This window comes from Electrophorus electricus, chromosome 5 (genome assembly GCF_013358815.1).
Source record: "Electrophorus electricus isolate fEleEle1 chromosome 5, fEleEle1.pri, whole genome shotgun sequence".
Taxonomy (NCBI): Eukaryota; Metazoa; Chordata; class Actinopteri; order Gymnotiformes; family Gymnotidae; genus Electrophorus; species Electrophorus electricus.
Window position 1 is genome coordinate 9,387,665 of NC_049539.1, and position 25,932 is coordinate 9,413,596.

General features: G+C 42.9%; 4 protein-coding genes across 7 annotated transcripts; all 4 read right to left on the minus strand.

The window, feature by feature from the left end:
* Positions 1–146: 146 nt before the first annotated feature.
* spata13 (spermatogenesis associated 13) lies at positions 147–17,086 on the minus strand. Of its 3 annotated transcripts, none has more exons than XM_027004465.2 (13): positions 16,606–17,086; positions 10,937–12,475; positions 7,888–8,352; positions 6,894–7,038; positions 6,467–6,591; positions 5,845–6,024; positions 5,129–5,320; positions 3,412–3,591; positions 2,672–2,904; positions 2,156–2,285; positions 1,232–1,604; positions 851–925; positions 147–768 (listed from the first exon to the last, which is right to left on the minus strand). In XM_027004465.2, exons 1-13 carry the CDS (start codon positions 16,612–16,614, stop codon positions 587–589), a joined length of 3,828 nt encoding a protein of 1,275 aa, XP_026860266.2. In that variant the 5' UTR covers positions 16,615–17,086; the 3' UTR covers positions 147–586. The 3 variants fall into 3 exon arrangements, with proteins under 3 accessions (XP_026860266.2, XP_026860268.2, XP_026860267.2); XM_027004467.2 differs by lacking the exon at positions 16,606–17,086 and adding an exon at positions 9,413–9,454 and having other exon boundaries at positions 10,937–10,955; XM_027004466.2 differs by lacking the exons at positions 10,937–12,475; positions 16,606–17,086 and adding an exon at positions 9,413–9,491.
* Positions 17,085–19,113, minus strand: c1qtnf9 (C1q and TNF related 9). The gene is made up of 3 exons (XM_027004468.2): positions 18,825–19,113; positions 18,469–18,531; positions 17,085–18,244 (listed from the first exon to the last, which is right to left on the minus strand). The coding sequence occupies exons 1-3, from the start codon at positions 19,009–19,011 to the stop codon at positions 17,475–17,477; spliced, it is 1,020 nt and encodes a 339-aa protein (XP_026860269.2). The 5' UTR covers positions 19,012–19,113; the 3' UTR covers positions 17,085–17,474.
* A 629-nt stretch (positions 19,114–19,742) lies between these two features.
* tagln3b (transgelin 3b) lies at positions 19,743–22,461 on the minus strand. Of its 2 annotated transcripts, none has more exons than XM_027004437.1 (5): positions 22,326–22,461; positions 21,593–21,811; positions 21,235–21,409; positions 20,751–20,853; positions 19,743–20,628 (listed from the first exon to the last, which is right to left on the minus strand). In XM_027004437.1, the coding sequence occupies exons 2-5, from the start codon at positions 21,770–21,772 to the stop codon at positions 20,487–20,489; spliced, it is 600 nt and encodes a 199-aa protein (XP_026860238.1). In that variant the 5' UTR covers positions 21,773–21,811; positions 22,326–22,461; the 3' UTR covers positions 19,743–20,486. The 2 variants fall into 2 exon arrangements, with proteins under 2 accessions (XP_026860238.1, XP_026860239.1); XM_027004438.1 differs by having other exon boundaries at positions 21,593–21,825.
* A 150-nt stretch (positions 22,462–22,611) lies between these two features.
* On the minus strand, positions 22,612–25,784 carry abhd10b (abhydrolase domain containing 10, depalmitoylase b). The gene is made up of 5 exons (XM_027004443.2): positions 25,685–25,784; positions 25,082–25,265; positions 24,824–24,935; positions 24,440–24,577; positions 22,612–24,060 (listed from the first exon to the last, which is right to left on the minus strand). The coding sequence occupies exons 1-5, from the start codon at positions 25,776–25,778 to the stop codon at positions 23,719–23,721; spliced, it is 870 nt and encodes a 289-aa protein (XP_026860244.1). The 5' UTR covers positions 25,779–25,784; the 3' UTR covers positions 22,612–23,718.
* Positions 25,785–25,932: the final 148 nt, after the last annotated feature.

Consider the following 25,932-nt stretch of genomic DNA (forward strand, 5'->3'; position numbering starts at 1 on the left):
ATCCGGAAGGGACACAGTGCGCTCCTGTTTCCGTTATCTGATGGATTTGTATAGCCGGTACTGAAGCCAAAACCAGTAGCTAAACTGAACCGAGTGAAAAAAAAAAATCTTGTTGAAAGAACACCAGAGTACCACACCTTTGTGCAAGCATTTATTTTTATAACATTAAAAGTTATTAGTTTATGGACTAACTTGCCTAGAGATGTCTAACTTTAAAAAGGTTCCAGCCTTAGATAAACAAATAAAAATATATATCAACGACACACAGCATGATGAATATACATCATTGTCATTATTAAACATTTTTTGATATAGGGAACATAGCAGAAAAATAACTACAGACACCTTTAACAGACCAGCAACAAAAAGAATGAGGAATTAATACTTTGGGCATGAAAATCTAAACAGTCTTCATCTCTCTGTTGTCTATCTCACTTCCATAATTAAAACGGCAATGTCTTAATGAACATTTACACACATGCATACACACATGCATACACACATCATCTTCTGTGGGGCTTCACATTGGCACCAGGGCTGTGTTGAGAGGCATCTTCATGTCACCAGATGTAAAGATGAACCTTTGTCATTTCCTGAACAGGGCACTGCGTGTGAAAGTGTACCACAGATGGGAGGGTTTACGCTTTGGTTCTGCTAAGGAGAACACTTGTTGCTGCGGGATACTGGTTGGCACAGTAACATGGCGCTGATGGAGAGGGTGGAGGGGTTGGTGATGTAGAGGGCTAGGGTGACCAGGGTAACTTATGTCTAAAGGGAAAAAACACAAACATTAAACATTTACTCATCTACACTGAAATATTACAGATACTAAAAAAAGATCTAATCTTACTTTTCATCTTGCCTTGTTTTGATTTTCGGGCATTTTGAATTGCCTGTTTTCTTTGTGCTTCACTTATCTCCATCCCTTCAAGAGAAAAAATAACACTAAAATGCGACACGCAAACATGTCCAATGCTACACTTATTTTCATAATTAAATTCTTCATAGATTAAAGCAGTTATTTATTAAATAGTTCTGTGCAAGTCTGACTTTCCACCCCCAAAAAATTATTTCAGGAACAATCCATCCATAATACTAACATGCATAAATATTCATAAAGCAAATAAAAATCCTGTTGACAAAAACCTAAAAACTCAGCAGCAGCAGCACAGTCCTCTTCTCCCAACAACCCCCCCTGACCCCCCGTTGTCACACATCCTGCAAGGCTCACCCATCTCCTGGTCCTCCTTCACACGGAGGCGTTCACGGGCAAAGGCCTGCAGCCAGCGCTGCTTGTCCTGCACCTTCCTGCAGGCCAGCACGCAGAGCAGCTCCAGGGTGTCAGCGTGGCGCAGGGCCAAGGCGTTGCGCACCGTGCCCATCTCAGGGTGCCGCCCGTCAGGCAAATCCAGCGTCTCGGCGCCATCCATGGGCAGGCGCCCACGGTAGTGCAGCAGATCACGCCGCAGAACGTCCTTCTTGCAGAAGACCAACTGGTGGTCAAACAGGAAGGCACTGCGCTGCTGCGTCTTGCCAGCGCGCACCACGCGTGTCAACTCGCCCGAGTGGATGAGCTCTGAGCTCTGTGACAACACGTCCTCGCCCTAACAAAAACAAAAGATTATGAATAACAAAAGATCAGGATTGCACAGCATACAATGTAGATCATGTAAGTAAATATATTATGAGAACATGTTTTTACAGTAAAGCTCATTCAATAGAGGCTATACACAGTATGATCATAGGGAAAAAACCTGTCTACCTCTCAGTGCCAGTAGCCTTATTAAAAAGACTGAACTGAGACATTTTCAGCATAGATTTTACATTGATACATTAATGTGCTTGTTACAGCTTTGGGAACCCATTTCAAATCACGTTTTGGAACTGGAAGATCTGAAGATAGCCAGTTCAAGCCCCACCACTGGCAAGCTGCCACTGCTGGGCTCCTGAACAAGGCCCTTAACCCTCAATTGCTCAAGTTGTACTCTGTCATAATTGTAAGTCGCTTTGGATAAAAGCTTCAGCTAAATGTTCTAAATGTAAAATGTAAAATCCTACAAAGTGCCCTGTGTGTGAATAAGGAAGGAGTCACACGTCGTTACGTCATAAGAAAGGGTTTCTGGACCTGGGCCAGGCCTGGATTGGGGAAGCTCACCTCCCACTGGAGGATGGCCACCTGCCAGTGTGCGATGGCATCAATGCTCTCAAGCCTCCTCTTCCTCTCGTTGATTAGGCTGGCCACATTCTTCATTGCCTCATGGGCTGCGCACACACCTTCGTAGTCACTGCAGTGAACAGCACGGCAAAGGTGCATAAGAACCCAGCTACTGATCCGTACCTGCACGTCGGCTATTTGACTGACCGACACCACTCGATGCCACCTTGGACATGTGCAGCTGAGGGCCCTTATTGTCAGCCACGATAGGTCAGTCACCCATGTCCCTGTCACATTTGTGAGGACGTCTACGTGGGTGTATTTGGGTCATAGTAAGCACGGACATGTGTCTCTATTTGTGATGGATTTTCTCTAGCACCGGTAAAAATTCCAAAGTATGATTAAATTTCAGGATTATCAAAAAAAAAGATAAAAAAAAAAAGAAAGAAAAATCAACAGGCCATTCAAGTGAAAATGCCTGTATGAGTTCATGACTCACATTCAGTTGTGCATTACCTGTGGTCTTTAGGTGTATATTTGAGCAGCTCGCCCAGCTGGAGAGGATATTTGCAGATCTTTTGCACCGGAGTGAGCAGGAAGCCAGCGATGGAGATGTCGATCATCTGCTGCAGGAGGCGACAAGCCTCAAAGAAGTGCTTATAGCGGCCCTGCTTCATTAGACGCTGTAGCTCCACACACGCTGCCGGGTGCGTGTTGCAGTACTCTGAATATATGGAGAAACCTTCATCCTGAGAGACAGACGCAAGCGTATGAGAAAGAGCTACATCCGAAATGCTTTAATATATGTGTGTGTGTGTGTGTGTGTGTGTGTGTGTGTGTGCATAGGTGTGTGTTTTTGAGAGACAGAGAGGGAGAGAAAGATATACAAAAATGTATGCAAGTACCATAAAGCTTCAAAACCAAATAAATGAATGAATGAATGAATGAATGAATAAAATGTTTTTAAAATAAATAAATAATAATAAAAAAAGGTTCATTCTGGCATCTGGCAATCAAAAGAAGTTATTTATTTAAATAAATAAATAAATAAATAAATAAATACATACATACATAAATGTTTTTTGTTGTTTTGATTTTTATTCCTCTTTCATTATTTATACTTATTCTGTTACCATATTAACAAGAAATGAACAAGAAATATTAAATATGGTATGGAAGTCCTCAGAAATAGAGTAACACAACTGGGCAAATGTATGCATGAACAGTGTGTGTACATGCATGTGTAGGCAACATACCTGTTGAAGGAAACAGAACCCAATTTCACTCAGATGAGGGTTCTCCTTATCATATTTCTTTTCTAGATCCTTGAGGAATTTCCTCTGGAATTTGTAGATCTCTTCTATGTTGCTGAAGATTGTTCCGAGCTGTGCATCTGTGAACATACCCGGGTGTTTCCTGCACTGACGGATATACCCCTATAAACAGATTAGAAATAACACTCATAAAAAACCCTACCACTCACCTACCAGTGGCTAATTATAATGATTTTAGGTCCAATTTCCAAAATCCACATTAAGTCCAAGCCCAGGCTAAAAAGAATTTCCAATAGTGATTCATCACTGGCGCTGCAGTTTAGTACAAGATCATACTGAATCCATATTCAGGAAACCAGTATTTCCTCCACAAATCCTCATAGTCATTTCATGGATCTGGCCAGCAGAGAGCAGCATTGAACAGTAGTCATGCTGGGCCATTTACTCCCTTACACAGACCCTTTCTATAAAAAACAAAAACAAAAACAGAACAAAAAACCTCTGCAGCAGTGAAAGTGCCAAGGGTATGGTAGCTTCCATCGTTCTCAAATGAATGATGTTTGGAATCCAAAGTTTGTAACCTCCAATAGTTTTCCACACAGTCAAATGATAGGACTTGGTCAGACAGGGTACCAAGAACACAATGGTCATTATAAATGAGATCCAGAAGTCCTTTGTGGAGAACCTTACAGCAGGATAACCTTCAGTGCAGCACTGCACCAGTCGGGCCTTTATGGTAGAGTGTGCAGATGGAAGCCATTCCTCACTAAAAGGCACATTAAAGCCTTCTTAGAGTTTGCCAAAATTTACCTGAACAACTCTCAGACCATGAAAATCAAGGTGCTCTGGTCTGATGAAATGAAGATTGAACTATGTGGCTGTGATTTCCAGCAATGTGTATGGAGGAAACTCATTAATATCATTACTATCAAACACTGGGGCAGCATCACACTGTGGGGGTGTTTCTATGACAGGGAATGGGAGATTAGTCAGGGGGGAGATGGATGCAGGAAAAAATGCATTCCTTGGTGAAAATCTTTTCTGATTTGAAGGTTTATATTTCAACAAGACAACGACCCAAGGCATTCATTCAAGAGAACACTGGAGTGGATTTGGGAAAATTCTTTAAAAAGGCCTGGAGAGGCCCAGCCAGAATTGAGATCGGAACCCAACAGAGCATCTCTGGAGAGCTGAAAATGGCTGTGCACTTACGATTCCCATCTAAACTGGATGAGCTTGAACTGTTCTACCATGGAGAAACCTCTAACAGAAAGGGGTGTCAAGCTTGTAGGATCATTTCCAAGTCTTTGCTTCCCAAAGTACTTTAAGAAAGTACTGAGTGAAGGGTCTAAATAGTATTTAAATTTAATATTTGAGTTTTTTTATTTTTAGTATATTTACAAAACACTCCAAAAACCAATTTTTGCTTTATCATTTTGAAGTATTGTGTGTAGTTTGATGAGCAAAAAATGAACTAAAATTATTTTGTGCATGAGTTGGAAACATACCAAAACTCGAAAGGGTCTCATAATGTTGAGTATGTACTCTATGCCGAGATGGAACTGTTAACCATTTATTTCTTAATACCTACACAAAGAATTAAAGGCTTTCTGAAAGAGGTGAATTCCTTGAGCATGTCATATGGCTATCAAAAAAGATATCACAACAATAAATCTTTTAGGTATAGAAGTAGGCCCACCTCACAGATGTCTCTGAGGTGTTTGATATAGACACGCTCTGTGTTCATAATCTCCTGGACCACGTTTGCCCTCATTTGCTCGCGTTGCTCAGAGTTCTGGCTGCGGGGATCCTTGGAGAGTGTCTCCTCTTGGTCCACACCCTCCACACTCTCCACGCTCTCACTGCCTGAGTCCTCCTGGTTTACGCGCACCTGTCAGACAATGCGATGCTATGGTTACTCACCAAGACCAATGGGACAGTGGAAAACTGGCATTTATACAATCTTACAAAACCTTGAATTACTAGACTATAATGTGTAATAGGTTTTTAAATGTTTAAGACATCAGATGTTAGAAAGAGACATTATCCTCATTTACATAGACACTTGGAGAGTAAACTTCAAACATGTTTAGTTACATCTGACAGACCTAATCTGCTTCAAAGTAAACAGATTAAAAACTGCCTATACTCCACACCACAGCAAATTCACAGCACTTCCACTCTCCATTAATGCTCCTATAGAGCGATTACAGTTCTCATGGTCCCCCTCCCACAAAAACTTGCCAGTCAGTACTCGTAACCATAGCGATGCTCTCTTAAGCCAAACCCAGGAGCTGATCAGGCTAAGTTTGCATGACTTTCAGGGGCTACCAGTCCTTTGCAGTGTTTGACTAGGGGTTTTGTTACACGTTCTTCACTCAGAGAGTGTCCGAGCGCAATCTACCCGACACTCACCCGCACAAAGCTGGAAGGGAACCATGCCTGGCGCTCACCCACTGCCCCCCACCACCAGTCCTTCTCCTGGGCTTCCAGCACCCGGATCACATCCCCGGCTTTAAAGGCCAGTTCCTGCTCGCCCATCGTGACATGGTCCCACAGGGCCTCGGCATACACTGCGTGGCCTGACAGGATGTACTGCGGCAGGGTGGGACAGCAAGGGACAGTAGGGTTAGGGGAGGGTCTGCTGATTTACACTCACTGCCACACAGGTGAAAGCCATGACAGACATGCAGGGCGACAGGTATACACAGATGTGGGTTTACACAGGAAGACACTGCACATGCTCAGCACATGGATAAACTCAGTCACATGCACAATGCAAACCATTTAAAATAATTCGCTTTTAACTGCAGCCACTAACAGTTCATCAAACACACACACATTAACTATTTAACTCAACACATGAGAATGCATGACTCATGAATTAGTGAACGTATGCAGTCATGCAGCTCTCAAACCTAGTGGATTTTCTTAAAAATATTAACAGATTTAGTGAAAAAACAAACATCAATCAGCTTTAAAGTTTTCATCCTGACAGAACACACGCACTCACACTACGCAAAACCTAGTTGCTTACCTGACTGAGGGTGGAGAGATCTACCTCTGGCTGCAGGTACGGTTTTCCTTCTGTGATCTCATCGAAACTGCCGTCCTCCTCACTCACGCTGTCATCCAACCCGGCACAGCCATCCGAGTTCCCATCTGCAGACCACAAACACACCCATGAAGATATCACATACAAACAAACATCAAACCCTGTCTGTCTGTGTGGGAGACAAAGACATACACATGGCTATATGCCTCAGGCACAAATGAACACATGCTGAATACACTCAAACCGATTTACAAGAAATACTTACCTTGCACTCTGGACGCTGGGAACACTCACATCTTATAACTGCATTATAACAATTCCAGGCTGTACACTGATAACAGTTTGTTTCTAAACACAGGGACACTGCTTACATCAAAGGCAAGAATATCACACAGACACACACACTCACCACTGAGGACTCGGGTCAGTTTGCAGCGGCCCACCCGGTCCAGGCCCGTGGGGGTGCTCTGGGAGAAGGTGCAGGGGCGCAGGCGTGCAGACACGCCCCTGTACGGGGGCACGCCGTGGGATGGCACGGGTGGCCGGGCAGCGGGCTGCAACACAGCGAAATGTACACGGCCCATTAACCACCTTAAAGCGGTCCCCCTAGTTTATGTTCAGAGAGTACGGTGACTGTTCCACAAAAGGCAGTGGCCTGTGAAAATATGGCACTTCACCTTCAGGTGAATACACAACAACTCAGGTCAACTTCTTAAACCAACTGATGTATTGTTTTTTTTAGCTCATCTCTCACAACATACAACAGGGGGATCAGGTTTCTGCTTCTAGATGAGAGAGATAACAATAATGAAACCCATTTGAGAGACTATTCCACATGCCATTTGTTAAGAGAGTTTCAGATGGTTCATTTACAAAGGAAAGCAGGCTTTTGGAAATGTTTTGTGGATTTCATTACATCATATGTTGCTCAATGATGTTATTGTGACAGAAAACGTGGACAGATCTCAGGTTATATTTTCCTGGTTTTCTCAATTATAATTACAACAATGTGACACCTGAGTTCCATTTCCTGTTAGAATATTTCTAAGACAGTCTTGAGATGAGCTGACCTCAAGAAATTCTTAAGCTGCTGACTAGCGATGTCACCACTCATAATGCAAAGGGCACAGGGAGGAACAAGATATGACCTCTGCAATTTCATTAAAGCCTGGAGTTTTAAGGCGTCAGGCCTGAAAGCTAACACTTCCTTTGGGCTGCATAGGTAGACAGCATGTACATTAAAGCATGCACTTTAAAGCTTAAATCTTAACTGTGCAAAAAAGGGGATATATGGTCTGGAAAAAATGCCTAATCATAAAAAATGGCTTTAGATACAAAAGTGCAGATTGTCAGAAGTTAAGGTTAAGTTATCTCAGCAGGGCTAGAAGCGAACAAAGGCTTACAGAAGGCAGGGGATCAGTGTCTTCCTTTTCTTCAGGAGAGGGGAACAGATCCACTCCTCCTATAACAGAGATGGGTCGCCGCTTTGCGCTATCCAAATGTCCATTCATGTCGCCATTCTCTTGGCCACCCCTCTCGGAGTGCCCGTCGCTGTTGCTGGAGTCCTCCTGGCAAATGTAGTCCACCTCCTTACCCTGACGTTCCACTTCCTTCTCAGGAATAAAGTACTTCCTTGAAATCATCTGGCCATAGTCTGAGACTGGCCGAGGTCTGGATCTACCCTCCCGCCTCCTAGGCCCAACGGAGGTAGGCGTGTCACTGGAAGAGCCTGGTGAGGTTGCCGTGCCTACCAGGGAAGACTCTGTGGAACAGGTGGGTGTGACAGGAGGGCTGGTGTAGGCAGAGTCTCTGTCTTTCTGAGTGTTCAGTTCTCGAAGGCCTTCTGCATCCAGGCTTTCTGATGTTGCCTGCAAGATGGAATTAAATTTTCAATTAAATGTAGTTATCCTTGAAGGGCAATTAGTGGAAAACAGACACTGTACTTTACTGTTCATAAACATAAAAGTAGACCTTCTGCCAACCATTCTATAGTCAAGACAGTGAAGATGATGATCAGGGGGAAGCCACTAAAAGGATCCGTGTGTAATGTGTAGGGGATCATGCAGAAAGCTCTCACCTTTCCTAATTGTCTGAGCAGCTAAAAGCAACTGCAACTGGAAAAACACAATCGCTTTGACACCGTTATCCACTGTAGTCCAGAGTATTGTAAATTGTATTGTCTCCCTAATCTTAAATGTTGCCAATTCAATGGCACGGAACCAGCCAATCAGGGAGCGTGAATATGAGCATGTGCTGCCTCTGAGACACTTGAAGCCCGCTGCTACAAAATTTCAACTGCTACTCATGCATTTCTTAGGTCAGCTGAACAAAAGAGAGTGCCGTCTTCCCAGTTCTCTTTGCATGAGCGGGCAGGTGGCCAGATTGGCCAGCGTGGCTGTAGATCAATAAGAGGGAGGATCTAAGTCATCTTTCTACAAGACGAGCAGGGCTGACTGCATGGTCCTGAACTTCCAGCAACAAAAAAGCTATGGCATTCTCAGGACTCTTACACAACGATGCACCCACAAGTGAAACATACAGTGTGAACAAACTACAATTAGCTTACTTCTCACTGGATTAGGAGTGAAACAAATCAAACCCATTCCACTTTCTTCACCACACACTTGTTAGTGGCCCCAGAAATGTAATGAGCTGTTTATGTTTGCACATTCATGAGTCACTGGGAGATTTGCCACAAAGATGCTTCACTTTTCACGGATTAACAGTCAGAGGAAACATCAGCTTCAGAAAGAAACACAAAGATGTCATTTAACAAAAGCAACTCAATTTCATCTTAATAATAATGGTTGTTAAATATGTGAAGATCTATGCTGCCCTGTCCAGTTCCACGTGCCTTAGTGAGAACACCATTCTGCTCAGGAGGGCGTCTAGTGTGCAATCCACAGGAGACAAAAAACACCTGCTTACCTCCATAATTTCAGGCCGTCTCTCTGGAGTCTTCCAGAAGCACTGAAATGGCATACAGTGGATCAGCACCATGACGACACTCATGCATGAAGACACCAGCTCCTCAACACATGCAAGCGGAGGACACCGTGTCCCGGAGGCTGTTCCCTGAGGCACCACAAAGGGTTACCGTGCTCTGGAAAGCGCACGTGCATCTACATGAATGCTCTGCCTGCTCTGGTTTGTTGCGCCTCCTGGACTTTGACCCCTGGACGTTAGCCTGGGCCAAGTAATAAAGCATCCAGCCTCAGCTCAGGGAGCCATTGCTTAAGCAACTTACACTAATCATAAACGAGGGCTAATCATTAACCCTGTGAGTTCCCTCGCAAGAGCGCAGATGATGGTTACTGGCGTGATGCCTTTCTGAGTGTTTACAGCCACTGGCACTCTGAGTGAATGCTGTGTCAAACAAGAGTCATCCAATCAGCTGAGACGAGAGGATCAATGCACAATGCACTGGCTTGATGAGTTTATTGGTTCGTCAGTGTTCTTCAAAGACCTTAGCATCAGACTCACAGAAGTTGAGCCAAAAGGTGAGTTTATAGTGGCAAGTGCAGGGGTCAGCTAAATGACCTGCCTCTGAAATAAGCCTGTGAACAAGTCCTCAGTACGCACAATCTGTCTCCACTGCCACTTATCATTTCCAGAGACAAAGGTGAAGGTTGCGTGACTGGCCCCATATAACCAGTGACCTTGAAGGTGGCCACTAAAATATTCGCTCCGTCCTCTGACTCTTGTTAATGCAGTCTTGGCATGCCGTAATGACTCATGAATGGACAAACCTACCTGCATTAACCTGCTTACATGCAACTACACAGGATGCTTGTTCAACTACATTATAACACACAAACCAGCCATTACTTTTTTCCTGAAAATATAATTTCCTGACTATGTAAAAGCAAACATAAGGCAGAGTTTTAAAAGTAGCACAACATATGTGTCTTCCCGCACGTCCTCTGTAGCGTTAGTAACCTAATACATATCTAAATCAGGGCCTTGACAACACATTATCGCTAGGGTGGAGAACGGTATCTAAAAAAGCAGCTGCACTTTGAATGGGAAGGATGCCTGTTAGAGCTACATATAAGCAAACACAGGTGAAATGGCATTTGGTTTTCATTTCATACCATAATATCAGCAAAATAATTTCCATATTGGTTTTTCTATGTCTGATAGTGACCATGTATAATATCTTATGAAAGCATAATCATTCCACAGAGGAGATCTCAAGTCATGTAGCTGGAAAATTCTAATCCAAAACTTAAGATATAATAGATTTTAATATACTCATTTATATTCCTTGTTCCTAACTAGCAAGTATTTAGAGACACAGAAGGCCTCTGTCTAGCTTTTTATGTCAGTTGATGGATTAATCTCTTAAACCCACTACTTCTTCAGATGCGTTCTGATGGATAATGCATCCTAGATCCATCATATTGACCTATAATTGAAATATGTGAATAGCGTGTAAGTAAAGTACCTTACCTCCAAACCAATTTTAATGCAGTTCACTCTCTGCTCCAGGCTGGAGCTTGTGCAGTGCTCATGTTTAATGGGCTCATCTTTCACATTTTGCTGCTCCTCTACAGTCCCACAATTCTGTGGGAGAGTGCTGACAGGAATATCTAGACATGGGGCTGGGGAGGCTGCAGAAAGCTGCTCGTAATTCCTAGACAGCTGTGCTGTGGGACTGGAAGTCTGTGTGACCTCATCGTAGGAGGAGCTAAAGGAGGCAGGGACAAATGGGGTGGGGTCTACAGCCAGGGTGTGTCCATGTATGTCAGCCTGTACTGTCTGCCTGTCAGGCGCCTGGGCATGTGCTGGTGGGGGCCTGCGCTGCCGCTCGCTGGCGGGAATGCAGGGAGTCCTGCGTGAGTAGTCATCATGGAGCTGGCTGAGAGTTGACAGCGGGGCCCTGCTGGGCGTGGGGACTGGACTGGCCTTGTTACTGGCTGACAGATCCGTCAAACTGCCAACGAGCTTCAGCATTCGTTCCCGGACTCCCGCGGGGCTCTGATGTCGTCCTGGTCTGCATTCCTGCACGTCCACAGACAAAGTACAGGCCAAAACCGTGGCTTCAGAAATTTTCGGGCTCTGTGGCTGAGCAGAGGGCACCTTGCGTCTGAAGGGACTCTTGAAGATGGGCAAGTTGTCAGCGCTTTTGCTCAGTCTGCCCAAAGCCTTAACACTGTCATCACTATCGAGAACCACGTCAGGCCCAAGGGGCTCCACAGAGCTGCATGGACGACGGCGCGGAGCAGGCTGTGGGGGCTTGGGGCTGTCTGGCTGCCTTGGTTCACTGTCCAGCAAGGAGATCCGTCCTGCTCCATACGCCCTGCGGATACTCTGTGAGAAATGAGAATTCCTCTGCAGACCACCCCCACACTCCTCGTAATCATCTTCCTCATCTGAAATGCATGGATTCGGTCCAGCTTTCGACACCCCATTGGTCACTGTGGATACCTTCTCACCACACCTTTGACTGCCTCCTTGCCCTAGGTCCCGCCTGGTTACAAAGAAACCGTTGCCATCCTCACTGGTCACAGAGGAGAAGTCTTTCTCCTGATTGGCTCCTGTTGAACCTGCCCTGTTCTGGATACCCTGGAGTACAGAGGAGCGCAGCTTTTTGAAGGAGCGTGTGAGGCCAGGCCAAGCCTGAGGATTGCTGGCTGGGCCCCAGAGTGGAGTCCGCTCAGGGCCCACTGAGTCGCACCTTTGCTGGGATGAGAAGATGCGCGCGATCCTGGAGGGGCATGGCCTGGCCTGCCCGTCTGTAACTGCAGAGCTGAACCAGGGCTGAGTACTAGGTCTGCTGAGTCCACGCTTCTCGCAGCAGGCCTCAGAGAGAATGGGCCTCGCCTGGGCTACGCAGCTAGGAGCTGGACCATGGATCATGCGTCTATCCTGGAAAGAACTGCAGAGTGGTCTCCCTGTGGCCTCTGGGTCAGAGCCATGAGAAGAGTCATGTAGTGCAGGACAGAGAGAAGCCTCGCCAAGAGATGAGGCTCCATCTGCTGGAGCTGCCTGCAAGACGACAGGACACGAGAGCATTAGGATTACCATTCAGACAGGACAAGATGCATTCAAGTAACCCAAAATGCCAGATAAACATACTGATATGATGCCACAGACCTACTGATATGCATGAAGCTCAAAAACACAATAACATGGATAGGACAGGTTTTAGACAATACGTTGAGGTATTACTATACTCTAATATCATAATGCATCTGAAAGAGTACACCATAACTACTGAATCACAATGATCTGATCATCTTATCAGTTCAACCTTATCTGAAAAACTGTAGGATGCCTATCAGTTTTAGGTTCATTGTTGCTTTCCAAATCTTACATGAGAAAGAATATGAGTGAACTATGATCCTAAGATTTCTGGTTTGCAGTTGTGCAACCTCAAACTGCTTATTAGTACTGTGAGAAAAGTGTAGTGCTGTGGGATGTGTCTAAACACTGTCCTTTTCTGGTATGAATTCATAATTCAGGCAGCACCTTTAAAAGCCTTAAAAGAGGCTTTTGTACAGCAGAGTATGCTTAGAGCACAGGAGCAGGCTGAATGTTGTCCAAACTCAGTACTGTTAAAACTGCTTCAGGTCTGAAACACGTAAACCATGCAATATAATGCTTGTGAGAGAAGAGCCACATTTCAGGGACCTGGAAGTCGTAGACTGATGCCAAGTCAGCTTTGATGAAAGATTTTGGGTGAGCATGACTACGCAATAAACAAAAAAATGCACTAATCCATCATGATTAATGCAACAAATTGCCATGTTTTTCCGGATTTGAACATGAACACTGAAGCTTGAGTGAGGGGGCAGGGGTGGGACTAAGGAGGCCAATCTGCTTTACACCCCACCCACCTAGCCACCTGTCTCACTGCGTTCCCTGGAAAAACCAGACAAACACGTACTTATAACAAAACAACTGGAATTCTTAAACTTCCTCAACTCGCCGGCCTTCCTCTGACATCGATAAGGTCATAATTACTGCCTCACCATGCCTCTGCAGACTCTCTCTGGTTTAAGTTGTGAAATCAACCGCATGTCCATAAACAGAAGGCAAAACAACCCAAATCAAATCACCATTACCTTAGACTGGAAGTGACTTTAGTTCACTCCAGGCTATACAGACTGGTTATGACACACACTATACCCCTGAACCAAGGCGCCTAACCTGACAGCCCCAAGCTATAACAAGCTATGAAAAATGCACCAGCACCAAGGCCTTTGTTTGTCTGCAGCTTCAAAAGAATGCAATTAAGTCTACAACCTCCGATCCCTCCTCGATCAGCCAACATCGGCGGCAGTGCGTCGGAGCTTACTTTGCTACCTCTCTCTTTCACTTCGCTTTTCTCAACTTCATGCTCACATGCTCAATGCAGGAGTGGAGTTAATTAAGAGCTCAGAGAGGCACTCCACTCCCACCCCACACCCCTGACCTGGCTACCAGCTGGAGACAGGCTCAGATTAAACTCCCAAGAAGGAAGGCTACCAACACAGACCCACTCCCACACCAAGAACAGAGGGCAGACTAATATGTTCAAAAACTTATAAAAGACAAGAAGAGGATACTACAGTTACTAGTACAGCATACTGAAACTGGAACTTAACACTGAATGCAGTCAGGAAGTGTCTGAAAACACAGATTAATCTCAGATCTTTGCCAGGTTTCTCTCACACCGACCTGTTTCAGTTACTTCTCAACTGGCAGCCCAAAAGGCACCATGAGCCAAGTTTTTTGTTGTTTGGTAGGTGACAAGCCATCTAATATCACACACTTTTGTGGTCTGGAAGCACACTCTCCAATTAGCCTTCTAACAACCTTCTAACTACATGCACACATAACCACACAAACCCTACGTCTATATACATTTTTACAACACTATTACTCATTCCCCAGTAAAAGACACTTTGCTTCCCAGACCCACAAGATAAAGTCTTATTTATACACAAAAGGCCAGTTTTAAACTGCAAGACATCATGCCAGACATCATGTCAGAGAAGACAGAATCAAAGTATCATTTAACTGGTGCTAGTTTTCAGTATTACATAGATTAAGAATCAGATGAGTCCATGTTCTATGAACAAATTGCTTTATTACAATAATCAAAATTATGTACTATCCTAAGACCAACCCACCATATTGGCTCTATTAATCTACAAAGACAAGCAAGTCTCTCTAGCTTGCTGCTTCGCTGAGGAAATATGCCATGTATGCTACTCTATACAGAACAAGACAATTATAAGAGTAAGAATAGTAGTAAAAAAAAATGTTTAAAGTGAATGACAAAGGTCGGCACACTATTCCTTTCAAAAGGCCGAATGGAATGTCCGACTCACTGCCATCTGCCAACTGGCAGACGCGTGTTTTTTGCATGATCACATTAAAAGACACATGTGTATTCTTCAGCAGGCTGCTAAGGATGCATCCCTGCATCCCTGCTCTCAGATATAATCTGAGTATGTGAACTTTAATGACAGTCTCCCATTCATACGTCTGCACACTGTCAAACACGCAGACACAGGCACGGGGAGCAAGAGTGACAGGCATTCCACACAGAGGAAACGCCTCACGGTAAACTCAGTGCAAGGCTGGTCTTTGGACACAACAGCCACTTATCTGCAGTGAAAACGAGTGTGATTTACTCCTGTTGTTTGGTGACTGGCACTGCATTACTGTGCTGTGACCCAGTTCCTCCTTTTTTGTCAAGTGAAAAAGAAAGAGATTTAAGAACGGAACACACCCTGCTGTGGGTATGGGAAGCCCGGTAACATTACCACCTACTCAGGCATTCGCTTACCCACGTGCTGAGCTACGGTGGTCCTCGTCCGGCCTCCATCTTGACACAAAACCTCTCTGAATGTCATCAGTGACAAAAGATTTACTAACACAGAGGAACTGATTAAAGTACCCGAATGAAAAGTGTAAAAAAATAAAATAAAATTTTAAATCTAGAAATAATCTGTGAAAGTGTTGGATTTTCTGCAGAACAGATACAGAGAAAAACTTGTAGAATTTATGTATAAAAAGTGGGCTTTGCACAAACAAACTGAGTACAATAAGTCAAACAAATTTTATTCCGATGTTATTCCGATTCTTGCTTCACATCACTCTGTTATAATCACTAAACTAGATATGTGAACATGCACAGAAGAGGGCATGCAAATCATCCGATGCTTTTAAAATCACAGAAAGCATGCCATCAAGGGCTAGAGGATTGTGAATGTGCTAATGCGGAAATTTGGTAGGTTAATTGAGTAGTAAGTGGGAGTAAAAAAATCTGGCTTCAAGTTGTGCAAGCATAGACTGAGGAGGGAAAGTGTAAGAAATTAAAGTCCCCGTATGTCTTAAAGCAGGATGGAGGAGGACATTCCATTACCCATGTGTGGCAGAACTGCATAATCATTACAGTTAGTGCCATAATTAAAAATGTTATTCTTAATGTTAACCTTATGCATGTGAATTCTATAGACTTTACTTATTTTAATCTTAATGTTTTTACATGTTAAATGAAATTGACGCATCAGAAGCAACAAATGCGACAAGCATTGTCACTATATGATGATTATGAATGTTTATGAATGTCTAGACATATGCATCCTATAGTCAAAAGCGCCCAGAATGTTTTGACTATCTCGACACCCTAGAGAGAACACCAATTTACCACACAGCGGAAATCGGATTTCGCGTTACGACAGACCAGGTGCCGATAACTGAAGTTATTAAGGGTTCTGCTGAGGTTTCCTGCAAAGCACATATTGCTTTTAACTTATCTGTGAATTTAATTTACTCGGTTTGTCCATAAACTTCCTTATGGGTGACTTTAGCTTACCCACCCCCACCAGCCTCGCGCAACCCGACAACCCATCACTATAGCAACCACTGGGGCTTGGGCTAGTAACGCACAATGCAACTCTCGTGAAGATACTCCCCTCCTCCTCCTTAGCTAACTAACTAGCTAGCTAACATTCGAAGCATTAGCATCACGTTAAAATAAAAAACAAAACAAAACCGACAGCCCATTAATTTAAACGACGGACAATGCACTCATTTGCTTGATAAGTGTTCTATTTTTAAAAATAGGTTATTTAACTGCCAGTGCAATAAAGGTTATAGCTTTAAAAACAAATCCAACGTACCTTTCTCATACTTTTTATAGCTAGTACTGGTGTCTTCACACCAAATGCGTGGCTTCTAACTGTTTTCTATCCACTGAACACGTGTATCCTTTAAAGAAAAGTCCAAGGTCCGCTGAAATGCGCATATTTAGCTTTTTTGGGAAACACATCGAAAATCGTTCATTCGCTCCCAAAGAAAGATAAACTAAGAAATGCGAAACTAATCTACATTTTAAAACTAGCCAAGATTTCGAACCGGGGTCTCCAAGTAGCCAAATATAAGTTATACAACAAAAGTCGCAAATATGTACTTAAGGACTCTGTAGATCGATACCAGTTCAACGGTAAAACAAACACAAAAAAACGAATTAATTTAGCTTGCCTGCTTTGTCTACCTCAAAGTACAGTTAAAAGTTCGTTGATTCTAAACAGCGAAAACGCTAGAAAACTGTCCAAAGCATTCCAAGCAGAGCGACGTTATTGGACAGCATCGTTGCACTTGTTGCTGTGACTGTACTGGGGGCGGAGCGGACAAGCTGTCCGGTGTTTTTCGTCGTCTGCCTCCAAGAGGACAGTGAACGACCCAAAACTATGTACTGGTTTGTGGACCTTTCTATATTTGCATTTGAACAGAGTTATTTTGAAAAATAACACCAATTGTATAACTTACCCAGCAAATTAAATTTGACCAGTAAAAACAAACTAGCAAACAAACAAAAGTGCTGGATATAAAAACAGATGATAGAAAGGCAATATTTTTTATTATTAGTAAGAACAATTATTATTTAGAATGTATGTAGCAAATCAATTTGTTTGCATTACACCATTTAGGGAGCTGTTTATTGCTTAAAATTGGATTAATCTACAAAGTTATACCTAAAATCTAATTATCACTCAGCAAAGAGAAGGAAACCAGAAAATGTTGTGTCATCATCATCGTCTGCGTAGAGTCCATTGAAGAGCTGTCCTCCAGACACCTGAAGCCATACCTTGTCCCCAACCTCTAGGTGAAGCACTGTACCCCCTGCTGCCTGGTCCTCACTGTTCTGGTAGTTATCCATGGTGTAAATCATACTCTGACCATTCTTCATGAGAGCCACCCTGACGTTTCGGGAAAAAACAGTGATGTGGTAGGTGAAGTAGTAAGCTCCAGTGACTGCACAAGTAAAGCGACCACTCTGCGGGTTGTAGTGGTTCTGCCGGTTGTAGATGATTTTATCAAAACGTATGGGAGCATTACTGGCAGGTAGCTTGGTTTGCACAGTCAGCCCAACAGAAAAAGCACTCTTGGGGATTTCAGGCATGTCTCCTTTGGACCCCTTTTCTCCAGTTTCCCCCTTTGTCCCTTTGTCACCACGGTAGCCAATAGTGCCCCTGTGACCTGGAGGGCCAATGTCCCCCTTAGGACCAGGTCTTCCTGGGGAACCCATAGCGCCTGGGAAGCCTTTTTCTCCCTGGTACCCAATGATTCCTTGAGGGCCCTCAGGTCCCTGAGGCCCCTCATCCCCTTTGATACCCTGGGGCCCAGGCAGTCCTACCTCTCCCTTCTCACCTTTAAGACCATGTGGGCCTGGGAACCCTTGAGGCCCCATTTTACCAGGTGGGCCCCTCTCTCCACTGTCTCCACGCCGTCCTTTAATTCCGTCTGTGCCCGGAGCACCTAACAAGGCATTTCAAATCTCAGTTAAAAAAGAAATGTTCCTTGTCTACTTAAAAGACAAATACTGACAAGCACTGTACAATATTGTCTCTGTCTTAAAAAAAAAAAAAAAGGTTTTAGGTTTTCATAGAAAAATTCACCCTTTTTTCCCAAATTGCTAACTCCGTTCATGTTTCAAGATAAACAAGTTTTAAGAAAAGGTTCTCAAAAATGATATTCTTCACCAAGTTCTCCTTTATTTCCTTTTGGTCCCTCTTTCCCTGCAGCTCCACAGGTCCCAAGATAACCTTTGAAAAGATAAAAGAACATCTTTGGGCTGATAATGCCTTTAGTTGTATATACAGGGCTTTAGTTTCATATGAATATCAGCATACACCACTGTCATATGAAAGCAGACTATGTAATCCAGTCCTTTTTCATGCAATATTTTATTGGTTGAGAGTGGACAAGACCAAAACCTCGTATATCTTAACTATAACATGTAAATCCAGAGAAACTCTTGACCAGTATATACATATACACATATTGTATTTTAGTTTCTACTGCATTTCTAACATCTAAATTCTAGTGTTTTTCTCACCTGGATCCCCTTTGTCACCTTTGGCTCCATCTCGTCCATCACGTCCTGGCACTCCATTGTATCCAGGGGTGCCTGGTATTCCAGGGTGTCCATACACACAACCATCCTTCTTTCCAGAATCTTCCTTTTCTGCAGCATGGGACATATCCACTAAGAGGAGTATAACAAAAGACTTAGCAAACAACATGATTTGAACCACTACACCGTAGAGAACCAGTTCAGAACGAAGACCATAAAAAAAATCTAGAAGTCTGTTTGAATCTGTGCAGAGTATGCAGAGATGTCAAAATATCTTGAATATGGTAATGGAATGTCCATATAGAGAAACTCTACTGGTCAGACAGCAGTTACACAAGTTACTTATTTGAACCATATTTGTTATACATCACCTGTGTGCTCTTTGTTAAAGCAGGTTTTTTGTTTAGATAATGATCAACTAGAAATGTTTCAGTCATTCACTTCAGTGCCCAACAAACTGGTTGGGCACAGTGTAATTTAATCTCTAGCACAAAGCAACTGATGAATTGTTTTAGGTACTGGTAATGGTCAGCATGTAAGCTAGATTTGGAGTGGTTGCGGGCATAGTGTTACTTGTGAATACAAAGGAATAAGTGTCATGCACAGTGGAGGAGAGACAGTAAACAATAGAAGTTTATATGCGTGCTTTACTATTTTAATTAGTTTCAATTTCAGTGGTAAATGGCACTGAGCAATGCCATTTAATGTGTTACTGTGACCCCATGTATAACACTTGACACCATATATAATACTGATCCATTATTAGTAACCTTTTCCACCTATATCCTATATCTATAAAAAGAAAACTGATTTGTAATTAAGAAAAACATAGACACAGAACAGGCTTTCTAATTAAGAACTCTGTGAACATTTGTGGACTGTGAATCATACAAAATTGTCTTTTAAGATAGTGTATTGATTTATTCAACATTTCCACCAAACATAAAAAACAAAGAAACATCACATGAAACATGGGTTTATACATTCACAAACCTTCTAAATGAGAAAGATAAATACATATTGTATGTCCAGATAGAGTGTCATATAACCTTCCCCATATGGTCACATTTTTGTCGATTTGACATAACACTTTGAAGAGGTGAATACAGATCATCATTCACATGTTGTACAAGGTCAATAGCAATATTTATGTAGGTTTTTCAACCATGAAGCTGTTGTATGGTGTATATCTTTGAACAAAGATACAACATTTAGTTGAACATTTATCTTTGAATAAAGATACAACATTTAGTACTAAATGCTTACATAGATAATGGCAGCTGTTGTCACTGAACTACATGAATGAAAATCACTCAGATATATGTAATTATTTGTTAAAATATAATTTTCTTTCATCAAAAACAAATAAGTATAAGTTACACTAAAGTTAAAATAAAATCACTCATTAATCATGCTAATATTTGACTGGTTAATTAAATATGGAATCTCAAGATGGTTTTGAAAGGTTTTGAATGTTTACATACTTGGCCTCTGACAGTGAAGGTGCTCTACCACATGACACTTGTCATCATTCTGGGACAAGTCACATGAGTGAAGTAGGTGCTGCTCAGCGAAGGCTAGGGTTAAGGGGGGATTAAGGTCCGCTGGGTGTGTGAGACATCTCGCCGGCCAGGGAAGCTGGTTTTACATGATCTGACGGTGCATGCCATACCCAGTCATGCCAGCCTGGGATGCACCACGGTTGCTGCCCATCTGCAGGCTGATCAGGTTCTGGCCCTGCCGCAGCTGCTCTTCAGAAAACTCTCGCCTGTTGCACTGAGACTTCCTGTGTGCGGCGGACATGCAGGTTCAGGGTTCGGTGCAGGGCGGACAAGTCCACTTGATGACTTGGTTTATCGTCATAGCTTAAATGATTCTTAGGATGCTCAATAGAATGGTGTCACTCACCTGTGGAACCAGTCTCGGTTGCCACGGTACTGTCCGTCGTCCTTGGTGAGAGCCAAGCTGCCCAGCGCCATTAGAGTTCGCTGAACTGCTGCCATGTCTTTTCCTGCAGCCAAGGAAACCAACAAACATTGTAGAGGTTGTGGATGCTTACCTAGAAATGTAAATGAATATTTTTGCACTACCATAAAATTTGTTAAAGTTTTTCAAACGTTTCCACATTTATTGTTGCTTTTCTAATAGCTGTTTAATTCTGTATCCAAAAATATAACAATTTATTCAACATTTTTTTACAAAATGGCAGTCAATTACATTTAGGGTATTTGGCAGAAGCTCTTGTCTGAGGTACTTACATATTTATCAGGCAGAGAGTACATTCACTACCTGGGAATAGAACCCATGCTCTTGCTATTAGTAGCACCATGTTCTACAGATGTGACCAGGAATCCACACAAACCACAGTCATAGCATTAGTTGGTTACTGTACCTTCCCATAAATCTACAGTCTGAAAGATGTCTGTGGTAATGACTCCATATGCCTCAGCTGCCTGGAGAAACTGTGAGATCTTTTCCATCTGCTTAAAGGCCATTGGAGTCTCCTGGATCTTCTTAATGGGCTCTTTGCCACGTGGGTATAGACTGTTAATTAGCTTACAGAGGATCTGAAAAAGATAATCAGAAAATCAGAGAGAGAAAGAGAGAGAGAGAGAGAGAGAGAGAGAGAGAGAGAGAGAGAGAGAGAGGGAGAAGAAATAAGAGCCCATACTTGATAAACTTTCATCTCATTCACAAATACTTTCACCAAGAGGCAGAGACCTTGAGCAAAACCAACTCAGAGAACTCACAGTGCCATCCATGAGCCACTTTTGGAAGTTCTCCCTCCCTGGTTGTGGCCTCTCCAGATTTCCCCCACACTGGGCGGCAATCCAGTCCACCAGACGAGACTCCAGCTCAGGATCATACTTCTGTTCGATCTTCTCTTGCACCTCCCTGCTCAAGCCATAACTGGGGCCTCGGTTTGCCATGATCTCTCAGTTTTTTTCTTACTCTCAAGTAATCTATGTCTGAAGAAACAAAGCTAACAATAATCCATAGACATAAACTCACCCTAAAAGCTGTTTTCAAAATCAAACTTACATTTCATTTTAGCCTATGTTTTATTAGGATATTAGAATGCATATCAGTTTAGGATAAATAAAAATTATTTTCTTGAAGATAAATTATGACACAATAAATATCGCTGTCTTGTGATTTGGAATGACAGTTTCAAAGCAGGATGGACTGGCTTTAGTATATCAGACGGGGTGTGGTTCAAGCGTCTATCCCCATCGTGACATAAAGCGTATCAATTAGGCACCGCAGAACGCCAGAGGCACATTCGTAGGTTCATCTTTTGTAATAGGGACTAATACGGAAACAGACATTTATTATTTTTTAAATGTACATCGTAAAAACACGGATAGTAAGTCAATATAAGTTTGACATCTATACTGAAGGTTAAATGGCTACGTGTCAAAAGTTATTTCTAAACACTCCCATTAGATTAAGCAATATAACATAAGCGCGCAGGTCACTTACCGCTGGTGCATGCGCTTGATGCCTCCCTTCGCTCGAGCGCTCGGTCAGTTCCTTCCTCTGGGCACTGCTTGAAGATGCTGAACTGAAGCATCCATGCAGTTAGGGGTGGGGCACGGCTTGGACGCGCTGTCCGGTGTGGCGCGACACCCGTTATATAGGCAGGCGTCACGAGGAGGTCTCATAAGATCCCGCATACCAGTGCGCCAGACCTGGCTACATTAGTACGGAGTCTATGCATAGACCGGTTACTTACTGTTGTATAACATATACAACAAATGATGACAAGTGTAGCTTATATTATTTTATTTAGACTATAATTCGTGCTTTTAGAATTTCAGTCGTGGAAATAAGTGAATGAGGTAAACACACACACACGTAATGTTCACCAGCATCAACAGTAAACCGGACTCTATCCCAATTAGATTATGCACATTAGTGTTGTATACAGAGAATGCACCCTCTACCCAACACAGCACCTCAACATAGAATACATGAATTGATGGTGAAAAATGATTTATATAATTTTGTAAAAAAAACCAAAACAAACAAACAAAAAAAACATTAAAGAAAGCACATATTGCTGCTTTTATTGCATTTTTTTTTACCATTTATAAAAATGTATAGAAAGAAGGTAAACAAATGAATGGTATTTTCTTCAACAACTGTGCATGGTTGAATGCTCTTATGTATGACCAGTTTAATAGGATGTGTATGTTATGGCATTAAGACTGTGCTAATTTAGAGCTGATTGATGGTACACCACCGTTGAGTGGCTGAAAGGTCATTCTGGTAGTTAAGAGTGTGATATCAGCAGAGTCACAGCTGGAAGACTGAGCCCTGGCCACTTTGGACAGTCCACCTTAATCACATGTTAATAAACAAGCAAGTGCTTCTTGGAGCAAATAGCTCAATACTTCTAGCAAACAATCAGAAGAGAGTGGGTAGATCAAATCAAAGGGTCAGCCTTGACACACACATTATTGTGAGTACAGGGGGAGCCCAGTGGCTTACAAAATGTTTATGAGCCATTTATAAATCTACAGAAAGTGCTAGAGAAGCTTAAAAGTGACAGATACGATGCTTTATTTCCTTAATATAAGCAGAGTAGACATATGAGCATATGACTGTGGTAATGGGCCAGGATTTTGTCAGAAAAGAAGCAGTTTGACCAAAAGGCTATGCTAAACAGTACTCAAAAGTAACCAGGTAGAAAAAACACTGGGAAGGCACTAGGGATTCAGGTTTTAAGGTTTGGTGTTTCCTTTTCTCTCCAGAAGTCTCCAGACTCCTTGCATACTCTTGTTCTTGTCATCACAAACATCAAAAAGGCCGTGGGGACTTTGGCAGGAGAGGTCGGATTTGGCTAGAGGAACTGAGACTGTCCTCCCCCAGCTCACGTTATGGTGGTCAGCTTGTCAATGAGGTCATCGATGGTGTAAACTATGAGCTTGATGTCATCCTTCTCAGCCATTCGGTGCTGGCCATGACGGCGGAGGATAACGTCAACGTCAGCGCTAAGCACACGCTCAGCCACCTGCATGGAGACGTGCCAGGGCACGTCCTCATCCTTCAGGCCGTGGACGAGACGCACGGGGCAGGCAATCGGGATCGGGCTGTGAAGGATGCAGTGGTTCTCAGCCTCCCGCAGGAAGTCCAGGCTCACCGTGAAGAAACCCTCCTCATTACTTTTTGTTGGAATCGTCCACGTGCCCTTGTCTTCGAACTCCTTCCTCTCCTGACAGAAAATGGAGGCTCATAATTCTGAATTATACTGAAATCAAATGATTGATGCTACATGTTTATGTCTTTGGAGGCTGGGTAATACCATGCATACTGTGCTATGCATTTCATCTCAATGCAGGGTACGCCAGACCTCTAACCCATAATTCACCCATTGAATTTTGCCCTCAATTACAATTCAAATCATAACCCTCAAGGTACAGGTTCTAGAGATTTTACATCCTCCCTTTATGAACAAATCATTCATGACGACAAACCAGTCAATAGATAATATTAAACATTTAAAAATAAAAATACAAGTGATTACAAAATCTAGGACTGGAATAAGGATTCAATGTTCAGAGTAAAATACCTCTGCTCTAATGGCTTCTCACCTGTAGAGGAAGTGACTTAAAAGCTGTAACAAAATAATCAGCTGCTGTGGAGATGCCCACCAAAGCTTTCGTCTTCTCTGGTCGAGCAATTGCAGCAAGCAGCATTAACCAGCCACCCATGCTGGACCCAACTAGAATCTGCAGCAAAAAACACAGAAAGTGTTTTGATAACTCAAAAAGAAATATTTTTACACTGTACTAAAGTAAACATGGACATTCAGAAGAACCAAAATAAAAGAAAAGTCAAACTCTTTAAATATTTGCGCAATAGTAGCGACCTCTAGGGGCCATAGGCACTACTGGAACGACCTCTAGGGGCCATAGGCACTACTGTTCCTTGGCACTACTGGAACAAACATTCACAGGATTATTACTGTATTTCACCTGTGGCCCTTCGGCAACTTCATCTAACATAAAGAGAACGTCCTTCTTCCAGGTTCCAATAGTTCCCTCTGAAAAGATACCTTCTGAAGCTCCATGGCCTGTGTAATCAAACCTATACAACAACGCAAACCGGTTAACATCCGTGCTCACTATAAGATAATAAACATATTGGAATAAGAAATGGAGCTGATAAAAGTGACCGATCAACACCATGAAAGCTTTGCTGTAGCACAAATCAATCAAACTTGTTTAGGCTACCTCAGACAGGAATGGCCTAATGACCTGCAGAAGTCTTCCAGGGCTTCGGCTTTCTCCCCACTCATATTAGAGCCATAGCCAGGGAGAAACATCACACCAGGACTCTTTCCTTTTACTTTGCGATAGGCAAGCTTTGGTAAGTCTGGACGTGATATGTACTGTATACCAGACTTTTGTCTGACCCCTGCAAAAAGAATTCGTAACAAAATTGTTACGAAATGACATGCATATCACTTGAACTGTGTTAGGGTTTATAGTACTGTAACCGCAACTTAGTACAGCACAGGACAGGTTTACTTTATCGAATTTTAAGATGTGCAGTTTAATGCGGTTTGACAATGTTAATAATGGCAATACCACAACATGAAGCGCTGCATCTCAACGATGTTGGCTTCTCAGTGCGGCAGAATCAACACAATTATATACAAATCAAACACCTTATAAAGATCAAAGATATACGGTGTAACTAACCTATTTCATAGCACCAAAATGCTCAAACGGCCTTTCCATGTCACAGCCCCTAATCTAGCTGCTTTTTTACGAATGCTGTTAAGAGGTCTACAGGATAATGCAACAGTATGCAATGAGTTCACTTTTACTGACCATTGACAAACTTCGGTGAAAGAACACCGACTAGTCCACTGCCCAAAGCCTGGGAAAGTCCTCTTCGACAGTGTGCGAGCACTACGGCTGCCATACTGTGCTGAAGTTACATCTGCGGAAATACCGCGAGACTAATTAGGTTGCCATGTACTGAAGAAAAAAGTCCTCTTTTCCGCTGTGTCAAACTGTAATTTTGTTGTTTCTTCGTCAGTCACAGGATAGTAGAATATACTGGACAACGACCAATT